The sequence below is a fragment of the Vombatus ursinus genome, unplaced genomic scaffold, assembly GCF_900497805.2.
Source record: "Vombatus ursinus unplaced genomic scaffold, bare-nosed wombat genome assembly UNPS02014894.1, whole genome shotgun sequence".
Taxonomy (NCBI): domain Eukaryota; kingdom Metazoa; phylum Chordata; class Mammalia; order Diprotodontia; family Vombatidae; genus Vombatus; species Vombatus ursinus.
In genome coordinates, this window is record NW_020954672.1 from 3,413,995 (window position 1) to 3,425,515 (window position 11,521).

The window sequence follows — 11,521 nt, forward strand, 5'->3', positions numbered from 1 at the left end:
TTACTGCTCCTATTCTGGTTTTCTGGCTCCCAAAAAACAGAGTCCATTTCCCCTAAGATACCTGTTCTTTGCTATTCTGGCTCAGTTCTTGAGGTTAGTCTTATCCCATACCTATTGCTCTGGCTTTACAGATAGGATCAGCAGTATACCCCATTTACATCACATAGGTTAAAGTTAGAGAAAGGCCAGTAGCTTCTCCTTTTCCAGTAATTGGGTAGTACTAGTTGACAGAATTTTTTTTTAAGAAATGGTTGTACTAACCATCATAGAATGGCTTACCTCACAATCCTCAGAGATGGGTAGGGAGTTCCATACTCATTTCAATTGCTTAGCTTCCTAAAAGCAAACAATTTACTTTTACTGCTAGTTATACAATCTTTGGAATAAAGTACTTTAAGATTTCATATAGAAATGCTAATTCTTCCTCCTTCCTATCTCTCTCCACACTTGTCAGAACATCTTCCTTATCAACATAGGACAAGTAGCCTTTTCAAAAGCTTTCAACTTTTTTTTTTTAATTGTTCTAAACCTGTGATTTTATCGGTATAAGGAGCTCTCCAGGAGGAAATTCAGTCTGCCAATACAGGTGGTAAGCAACTATTCTGCAATTGTTAGTCTTCTAAGAGCAGTCGGGGACACTGAAAGATTGACTGACCTGGACACCCACATAACAAGTATGTGTCAAAGTTGGGACCTAGGTAATACCAATTCAAAAGCCAGCTAGCTCTTTATTCACTATGCTGGGCTGCCTCTTTTCCATCTCAGCCCAAAAGGAATTACTAATAGCCCAGGAAACCATATCATCATTTTATTTATGGAACAATTGTACAAAAGGCAGGACTGGTTTTCTTAAGAGGCCACAAGATGTGCAAATCTGTTTCTAGTGAGGAATTGGAGGAGGCTAGGTTATTGCAAACACAGGACAGAAACTAGGAGAATGCCTAGTCCACCAGAGTTATTACTCTATGAGTGGTGTCTCTTCATTTCCCCTTTTGAGAGTGAGAAGGCACTACTTGTATAAGAGAAACAGGACAGGAACAATGTGTGCTCTTGAGGCAGAGGGATCCAGGTCCTTGGTTTCTGCAAAACTCAATGGTAAGACTTATTAAACTCCTGAAGAGCCCAGCGCTTGTTCTCAGTTGCCTGCTTCAAATGGGTATACTCCTTCACCAGCTTGTCAAACTCCTCACCCAGCACCTCATAAGTGCTCAAGATCTGGCGTGATTTCTCCATGTCTTGCTCCTGTAGGCGAATGGCCCCCTCCAGACTATCCCTAAGATAAGAAAGGAAAGGAAAAATGGAAGTGATGTGGCAACAGAAAAGAGACACCAAATGGAAAAGGAAGATGAGTCTAGAACATGATGGCATGCCAAATTCTTATCACTCACCTAATGAGGCGATGAACCTCTACCTTCTCAGCTGTGTAAGTGTCTGACAAAATCTGTAGCTCCTCCATTCTAATGAAAAGAAAGTTACCAAGAAGATCAAAATCAATGACAGCAGCCAATCTAGGGACAGGACAGACAACCCAAATAGCTCAACTGCCCAGTATCAGTGTGTGAACTGAGCAGATATGGCATATACAGCTTTACTCTGCACTTCCTGGTAAAGTACCCATTTTGGAAAAGATTCACAAGTAAAAACTTAAATAGAGTGAATTCTTTGGGCAGTAAAAAGGCTAATAATGCTATGCAACAATTGTTGAAGGCTTACCACATTGCTAGGCACAGCAGAGGGCAAAGGGAAAAAAGAAAAAAGCTCATGTGGAATTAGAATCCTTTAGGACGCCCCCCACCCTACAGCCTTATCCATCTAAGGTTTACCTTAGCTTCAGAATCATGGCACTACACTTGATCTCCAAGTACTGGGCATTAATCTGATCCAGCTCCGATTGTGTTTTTAGTCGGTGTTCCTGAAGAAGCCTCTGCAGCAGTGAAAGACAGCGGAGGAGCACCTGAGGCACCAAGGAGATAAAATAAATGATTGCTTAAGTTAGTGAAAAATGAAATGCAAAATGAAATGTTCTCCTGAAGCTTCACCTTAAGGCCATGGTCATGCTGGGGTTAGAAATAAGGAAGAGACTCTCAAGCTGTTGTTACAGGAGACAGACAGACAGAGAAACAGACACAGACACACAGACACACACACACAGATACACACACACACACACACCGCTCCCTACCTGAGAATAGATGGAGCTCTGCTTTTCCAGTAGCACTGTCTGTTCCTTCTGCTTTTTCTTAGCATTCTGGTTCTCCTGCTTCTCACTTGTCAGTACATCTGCCAGCTGCCATACCTTTGCTGCTTTCAGTGTTTCACTATCAGAATCTGCGGGGAGGAGAAAAGAACAAAGTCAGAGAAAGAAGACTCTAAGAGTGCATTCTCCTATTCTTCCTGTCCCTCCAAGGCCATTTTTGGTGTCAGGGTTTCAAGCACCGCATGATGGGGCCTCTTCTCCTGTCCTAGAGATAACTCCACAAGCTCTTCCTTCCAGGTTATTTCCCACTCTGATTACAAAGGTTCCCTTTCCTTCATCTTTAACCCAAGATTCTGTGTTTGTGGCCTCCATCAGCAATAAAATGCTCCTGAAAACAAAGGTAAGCGGAGAGGCAACTAGGTGGCGCAGTGGATAGAGCACTGGCCCTGAAGTCAGAAAGGACCTGAGTTCAAACCTGGCCTCAGACCAAACACTTGACACTTATTAGCTGTGTGATCCTGGGCAAGTCACTTAACCCCAATTGCCTAAAAAACAAAAGAAAAAAATGTAAAAAAACAAAGGTAAGGGGGACTCTTTTGATTTTGACCTTGTCTTTCCAATAACACCCACGCTGCAAAAGAAGAACGAATGCTTCCTGCTCTGTACCTAACCGGACAAAGGGAAAACAGGAAGAATCTTATACTCTTTTTTCCAGTAAATAAAGGGGAGAAACAGGTAAAACAAGCACCTATTATTTCCAAAACTTTCTAACTTTTGCCCCTGATTTCAGAAGAGGAACATGCCAACTTCTTCCAAAGGATGGTGATGGGACACCAGAGGGGCCCCATGATGAGGAGGAAGCACAGAGCAAGAGCTCACCTGAATTGGGATCATGGTAGCAAAGCAAAGTGAAACACTTTTTCTTCAGTTTTTCCTCAATTTTTGGCTGGAGACACTCCCTCATTCTCATAAAATCCTACCGATTCAGAAACAAAGAGACATGAATATAATATCAAAACCATTGAGATTGACACAAAATAAGGTAGAGAAAGGGAGTCTTATTCAGCTCTCAACTCCAGCCTCACCCCGCCTGACCTCTGAAGGGGGCATCAGTTCTAGCAAGTCTGACTTCTCCAGGCCCAGCAAAGGTGGCATCTCTTTCTTTTGGCTCGGATCTAAAAGTCGAGTCAGTTCAGTCACTAGTAACCTCTGTTCAAGGGATTCATGAAACTAAAAAGAAATAGAAATTTTCCTCATTCATCCTCAGAAACCAGTTCTCCATTCCTTTTTCTAGCCTGGGAACACTTTACCCACTTCAGACAATCCCCATGGCTCCTCTTAAACCTTTCTTTTCAAGTTTTTGAGACCTCCCACCTTCCCCCCAAAATTTCATATTCCATTTCTCTTCCCTGATTAACCTAGCTACCCACCTTTCCCCCTCACCTCATCAGATAAAACCTGACTTGGCTGGATCACACATTTCTGGCAAGTAACTCCTTAGGGCTAACCTTACCTCATTCTCAATTCAGACAATACCTTCTTATCCTCTGGGGTCAGATTTGTATCCTGTGTCTTCACGTAGTAGTCCACAAGCATTTCCTGTATAAGTCTCTGCAGAATTTCTGACCTCAGCCACGCTGTCTTTTGCAGCCGGACCTCCTTCCATGCCTGAAAGAAGAGATGATGCTAGCATGGAGTACTAGGATGGCTATTGTGGCATTTCTTCCTTTCTTTTGTGAAGAAATCCCTTTTCCATCCCTTCTCCCTCAGCCCTTACCTCAGCTTGCTCTTCTGCAAGGGTGGTGCTTAAACCACTCTCATCCATGTATTGAGAGAGACTTAGCAGGAGCTTGCTAAAATGAGGGTTCTGCAAGAGGTCTTCTTCAGTCAGGTTACAAGGTGGCAACCGTTTGTTGCATACTTAATGGTACATCCAACCCAGGGAAGATAAGTAAAATAGGCATCATTGGTTAAGTTAAGACTTTGCCTTCTGCAGCCCGGCATCATGCTAACTTGATTCAACACAGAGATATTTCAGAAATCCTCATCTTTTTTTTTGTTGTTGTTAAAGGGGGTGTGGAATGGGAACAAGGTTTAAAATTCTACCAGAATGATATTAACTAATACTTGAGGTAATACTCCTAGGATGGTGCCAAGATACTAAAAGTGATTTATGTTAAAAGAGATTGAAAAGAAAGCTATAAAAGAGGATACTTAGGATTACAAGATGAATCATCAAAGGAAGAAAGTTAAAAGACCTTACAAAATGGAAATGAAATTGAGAATTACACAAAGTATTGAAAATAAGGTAATATTCAAAAGTATCCCAAAATTCTTCTTCACTCAGGATTAAATGATGTTCTTGGAGTATTTTAAAAGACAATTTTTATTGTATTTACAACTAAAGATGAAAGATAAATTGTTGTCCTACTTTTAATTAAAATAACGAAAGAAGTTTAGTCACTAAATCCCCACTCTCATGAACACATTTAAGCAGTTCATATTGATGCTGTAGAACTGTGGTCCTTCTATACTATGTCTGTATCATGCAATCATATGCAACAGAAGATACTGAGATTCTAATTCCCTGGGTGTTCAATGCATAAGATACCCATACACACAAGAAATACATATCTGCACTGTGCTGGAATTTCTTGTTTCACTCCTATTTAGCTAATACTTCTACTAAGATTCCCTGCATGGCAATGTCCAGAATCAACTCGTGGAAAAGTGAGTAGCTCAGGACAAGCTCTACACCTAATTCTTAGGTAGCTGCCCAAAGACAGCTGCAACTAGTCCTCCTAGGAGTATCCTTTAACCCTCATGAATTCTAGTTTCCCCCAAATTACTATAGGCACTGAGATACTTTTGTTATGGATGCCATAGTGATAGATAATGACAGTTCTTATGAGCATGGAAATCCAGAAGCTAGAAAAGTACACACTGAATAATCATAACCCTTTGCAATGGTTAGCTTTACCTTGCTGGAGTAATTCCATACCCTCTCCAGGCAAGCAGAAATCTCCTGATGCCATCTCTTCCGTGGGACTTCTACCTGTTAAAGCAACAGAAAGCAAAGGATGAAATGAGGAGCACCTCAGTACCTTCATCCCATAAGCTTGTGCTGAAGGCCAAGAATGGCCCTTAAAGGAAGGGAATACCTCATGCATCCTGGGGACCAAGCTCTTAGATAATTTTCTCTATATGCTGACTAGCAAGCCACAAAACACTTTCCACACTGAGTCCTTTAATTTTTCCACTTAATTCTCACTGCCTGGGGAAAAAAAATTCTCCTTGAAGGAAATTTTCCACATTATCATTAAAGTCTGAATAAGCAGGGGTTTTTCCCCCCATTGGGTCTAAGTTAAAACTGAATTTCCCCTTCCCAGTTATGAGTGAAATGGGAAAAGAAAAAAAAAGAACCATCAAAATCTGCTTCTTTTTCCAGTCAAATAACTCAGCTAAATTTCAAATTCCAAAACAGTCTTTTTCTGCTTCTCTAGCCATTCCTTTCATCCTGAGATCTGTAGGTACCTTCTGATCATTAACTCCAGAGTTGTCCTCTGGAGTGACAAAAAATAACAACTGTTTTTCACATAACAGCATTAGTAAAGAGTACCTGGAGGAAAGAGCAAGACAAGAAGACTGGCAGTGGGGTCAGTGCACCTACAGTAACAAAAAGGTATAGTTAATGCTGCTCAGACATGAGCTGTCAGCACTTTGACAGAAACTCAAGTGCAAGGCTAACAATTACGCCAACACCAGACACAGTTAAGATGGGCACAGCCAGAACTCGTAAGACTTGGGATTTTTTTCTTGCCAGTTATTTTCCATTCCTTTGATCTCTCCTCTTCCTTTTGTTAAAAAAAATTAAATGCATTTAGGGCCTCACCAACACTCAGTGACAGTTGAACCTTCCAAAGGTTATTATGATTTAGTACTACTTGATGTTCACAAAGAGTTTAGTTCACTTGGTATTTATTAGTTATATAAAAATTGCTATTCATTTATTTTGTAACATAGCCTAGAAGACCTAGATGAAGAGTAGAGACGCTAGGATTTAATTTGCAGCTTCACCGTTCACTCTGTATGTAAACTGAAGAGAAACGCTAATCTGCTCCATAATTTTTCTACCTAGGATAATTATTCTTTAAGTTAAATATTCATAAAGCCCTTTAGATAAAAGCCACAATATTAATAACTGATTTGCAAACGGTAATTTTTCTTGTTAATGTAATGGTTAATACTACACTACTCCAAGGACTGAGATTTTGAAAACTCCTTTAAAAAACGTTTTTTTCTTTCAGTGACTAACTTTTTGCTTATGAGTATATCCAAACTTTGCTAGACTGACCCAGACACAAACAATTCACCGTCAAGTCCAGGCTCCAGGCCTTTACGGATTGACCTGGGAAGCCTACAAGAACCCAGGGGGACCTACAGGCCCAGAAGAGGCTTCCATTCAGGCAGCCCTTCAGTGGAGGGCTTTTAATACTGAATGCCAAAAAGCCATCTATCTGTATGGGCTAGGTCAACATCGACCTCTGAAATAGGCACTAACCCAAACGCTCCTTCTTAGCCTAGTCCAATAGACTTGACTCAAGCTCTTGGTGTCTGGGGTGGGGAGGGTATTTTTCTTTACCAGGCTGAGCTCTGCAAATACTATGGGGAGTGGTTAATGGTGCCTTCGATCGCAGCTAAAGACCGTGCACCTGCAGAACACAGACAAGTTAAACGCTGTTACAGGGACCGAGGCGTTTGTTTAAACGTTCTGACTCAGGCGTCTTTCAAATTCTCAGCGCTGCCTTTGCACGCTGCACTGAACGTCAAATGGATTTTACAGCCATTTCACAAGAGATGACCCTTACAAGGCCCCCGGATGAATCAAAATGCGCAATGAGCATCCAGTCTCCACCTCGCTTCTGCTCAGACGGAAAGACTAGTGATACGCCTGGATTCACACCGGCGGCCACAGCGGGTGACGGATCCCGCCCGGGGCGCGCGCGGAGCCCGGGCGTGTGGCGGCGCAGTGCGCGCGCAACTCCCCGCGGAGTCTAGCGGTAGGGGCGGGGCGAGAGGGAGCCGCTGTGCGCGCGCAGCTCGCAAGCTGGCTGGAAGCACAGGCTCGCGGACACTCTGCTCGGGGACGCGCGGAGCCCAGCGCGCGACCGGCAACGCCGGAGGGTATGGCGTGCGCAAGGCGGAGGGAAAACTGTTCCGTTCCGCGCCCGCTCCCCTAAGATTCCCCACCCCCATCCACCGCTTCCTCGGGGAATCCAGCCTCCCGCTTGGAGGCAGGAGGATGACTGGATTGACCTCTCGCTAGAGGCCTGCGATCGTCTCGCAGACCACTCCTCCCTCCCTCAAATGCTTCCAAACACACCTCAGAAGCAAAATCCTGTGGCCGCGCCGCTGAGGCGATGAATGGGATCGGTTCTGGGAGGCGGCGGCTCCCCGAAGGCCCTCCCAATCCCTCCCGGGTCCCCCTGTGCCGGACGAGAACTGTCCTCCTGGACCCCGTGTAGGGGTGGTAAAGTGGAACAAGGGAAAGCCTCCCTGTCCTCCACGCCCCGGCAACCAAGCAGGGCCCCAAGAAGGCCCTCGCAGCGCTAGAGGAAGCGCGGAAAATCCCACCGCCCCCCCTGCAGGCTCCGCCCCCTGGGCCCCGGCCACGCCCACTTCCAGGCGCTCTCACAGCCGAGGTCTAGGAGAGAGCTGCGGGGAAGCTTTAATGATTGCCTTGTCTGACTCTGATCTTTGGTGATGAGTAGGCTTTAAGGCAGACGATTCTTCTTACAAAGCAGAAAGTCGAGGTCCCTGACTAGGGGAAGCAAGCGTTGACTTTAGAGTCAGACCGAATCTGATATTTGCGAAACCAGTGTAAGGTCTTGGGAAAATCATTTTGAGTCAAGAATGGAACTCTTGAACTAGAACTCTTCCACCTCTGTAATAGTTCACTAGCTAATTAGTTTGCTACAGAAATTCTCCCAGCTATTTAAAGTCCTCAGAGGTATGATTGGCATGTTTGATTAGTCTAATCAGCCTTCCTTGACCCAAAGAGGTTCACACTTCATAAAAGAGATCTTAGAGTATATAGACCATCTTATTTATATTTAAAACTTCATCATGCCCTCACACAAATTAAGGTGGGAATCATGTGGAACCTTTTCTCTCGTACAAGTATCATTTAAGTCCACAATGAAACACTTAGTCAAAAAACATTTATTATTAAGGACCTACTGTGTCTTCAGTCCTAGCACTAGCCAAGTGCTAGGCACACACAAAAACAAAAAAAGACAGTTCCTGCTCTCAAAAAAACTCACATTCTAATAGGGGAGACAAAGCAGCCACTAAATTACAAAGAGTTGTAGAAAATCAAAAGCAAAATAAAGAATAAATAAATTGTTGCTGTGAAACAGCCTAATTAATCCTCAGAAAACTGGAAAAGACCTTTAAAGAGACCTGATAACTGGGGAGTAGTTGCTATTGATTGCTCTACAATGCAGCATAGGCTTCTTGAAGTAGTTAACCATTGTTATTAAGAAAATAAATGCTTCTCATGTATACAGACACTTCTTACTCCTGGGGGGAGTGGCAGAACCCCATTCAAGCTCTGGGCTTTGCCTCTAGCTTTGAGCAGGCAGGCAGGGTCCTCCACTCCAGGCACTGAACGTGCTTTGGCTTCAGCCACAGAGCTGCAGAGGGGGCGGGGCCACTGGGAGTCACTCAAGAGAAGAAGGAGGTCTTCAGAGGGTCTTTTTACCTTACAGTGAGAACTGTACAATACAATATAAAGACCACTGTACCAAAGATTGGAAAAGGTAATTTTTGCTGATGAAATCCACTTTTTCATTGACCGAACCCACCAGAAAAAAATCCAAGTGAGCCTATACGTTTTGGGCATTTTCATCAGACTGTGAACCATCAACCCAAAAATATTTGGGGGATATTTTTTTTGCTTCCACTGCTGCTGTAAGTCTTGTCTTCACTGAGGGAATGATGAACTCTGAAAAATATGTTGATATAGAAGTAGCTGGGTAGCACAGTGGATAGAGTACTGGACTTGGAATAAGAAAGACCTGAATTCAAATCCTTCCTTATTCAAATTCCCTGGAGAAGTCACTCTCTCACAGCCTCAATTTCCTCATCTGTAAAATGGGAATAATAGTAACACCTACTTCACAGGATTGTTGTGAGAATCTACTGGGATAATATATAAAGCACTACTTTATAAGCCTTAAAGCATTATATAAATGCTAGCTATCATTACTGAAAAGATGAGTTGTTCTGGAATTGATAGAAATCCTCAAATGTACATGGCATACTGAAATGTAGTCTTATACCTTGCCATACGTGATGAAAGGTTAAGAAATTTAAGAGATAAAGAAAAAACATGCTTCTGAAATCTGCCTAACTTAAACCCCATTGAAAACATGTGACCTATGATGAAAGCTAGATTTGGAGACTATCAAAGTTATATTTAATATCCAATGTGATAAAAGTTATATTTAATATCCTATGTGATAAAAGCTTTCATGATGAGTAAAAGGATATCTCTATCTCTTAAATTAGTGAAAAATTGAGGTCATTCACCAAGAACTCTTTCTTCTCCCCTCCTCATCTTACATCACCTAGATGCCTTCTGCTACTCTCTCCCCCTTCAGTCCTATCTTATGGGAAGAGGTAGCCACCTAATATCCCAACTTTCTCACTCATCTTCAATATCTCCCTATTTACCATCTGCTTCCCTACTGCCTACAAAAATGTCCATGTCACCTCCAACCTCAAAAAAACCTCTCATTTGATTTGTTCATCCCTGCTAGTTATAATCCCATATCCTTCCTTTTGTGGTTAAACTCCTTGACAAGGCCATCTACAATTGGTGTGCCACTTCCTTTCCTCTCACTCTCTTCTTAACCCTACAGTTCAGTTTCCAACTTCATTCAGCTGAACCTGCTCCCTCCAAAGTTAATTGCCTTTTCAAAATCCTCATCCTTTTTGACTTTGATGTAGCCTTTGACACAATCATCTTCTTCTTCTTGATGCTAAATTCTGTCTAGGTTTCCTTGACACTATTCTGCTTTCCCTCCTACCTGTCTGACTTCCCTATCAGTCTCTTTTGCTGGATCTTCCAGTCATGCCTGGTAATGGTCAGTGTCCCCCAGGCATCTATCTTGAGCCTTCTTCTATACTGTTTCACTTGGTAGACAGTTCCCATCATTTAATTATCATCACTTTGCTGATAACTCTCAGATCTATTTATCCAGCCCCAACTTCACTACTAACCTCCAGACCCACATATCAGACTGGTTGTCCCATAGACATCTAAAACTCCAGAGCAGAACTTATTGTCTTTCTCCCAAGATCCTGCCCCTCCTTTCTAAATTCCCTATTATTGTTACCCAGACTCCCAACCTTGGTGTCATCCTCAACTCCTCATTCTCACCTGGTCATAATCCAATCTGTTGCCATGTGTTGTGAATTTATTTTCCTAACACCTCTCATATGTGTCCCCTTCTCTCTGAAATTGCCACTACCCTGGGGCAGTCCCGTACCCCTTCACATCTAGACTATTTCAAAAGCCTGATGGTTCCTCTCCCTCACTCAAGTCTCTCTCTACTCTAATCTACCCTGTACTTCATTGTCAAATTAATCTTCCTAAAGCACAAGACTGACTTTGTCATCTCTCCAATCAACAAATTCCACAGGCTCCCTATCCCCTTCAGGATCAACTATAAAATTCTCTCTTTGGTATTCAAAGCACTTCACAACCTGACCCCTCTTGCTTTCCAGTCTTCTCACAATTTACCCCTGCATAATCTACATCTAGTGACACTTGCTTCTTTGCTGTTCTTCACAAAAGACATTCCATCTCCTGACTCTGGGCACTTTCACCAGCTCTCTCTGAAGCCTGGAATTCTCTCCTTCTTCATCTCCACCTCCTGGCTTCCCTGGATTCCAAGCCTCCTTCAAGTTGCAGATTCAATCCCACTTTCTACAAAAGTCTTTCCTCATTCCCTTAATCCTAGTGCCTTCCCTCTTTTGATTATCTCCAATTTATCCTGAAAAATCTTATTTTTACGTAGTTGTTTTCATGTTGTCTTCCTCGTTAGACTGTAAGCTCCTTGAGAGCAGGGCCTGTCTTTTGCCTTTCTTTGTATTCTCAGCCCTTAGCACAATGTCTGGCATATAGGAGGTGCTTAATAGATACTTATTGACTGAAACAATTGTCCATATCTATCTATCTCTGTGTGTTTGTGAGCATATGTGTGTGTGTGCGTGTGTGTGTGTGTGTGTGTGTGTGTGTGTGTGTGTGTGTGTGTG

The 11,521-nt window shown here is 42.9% G+C and overlaps 1 protein-coding gene across 1 annotated transcript; it reads right to left on the bottom strand.

Annotated features, from left to right (window-relative positions):
• Window positions 1–793: 793 nt before the first annotated feature.
• Window positions 794–7,805, bottom strand: HAUS4 (HAUS augmin like complex subunit 4). The gene is made up of 10 exons (XM_027842942.1): window positions 7,581–7,805; window positions 5,178–5,252; window positions 3,975–4,117; window positions 3,734–3,865; window positions 3,293–3,427; window positions 3,077–3,173; window positions 2,183–2,328; window positions 1,824–1,954; window positions 1,389–1,457; window positions 794–1,273 (listed from the first exon to the last, which is right to left on the bottom strand). The coding sequence occupies exons 2-10, from the start codon at window positions 5,230–5,232 to the stop codon at window positions 1,090–1,092; spliced, it is 1,092 nt and encodes a 363-aa protein (XP_027698743.1). The 5' UTR covers window positions 5,233–5,252; window positions 7,581–7,805; the 3' UTR covers window positions 794–1,089.
• Window positions 7,806–11,521: the final 3,716 nt, after the last annotated feature.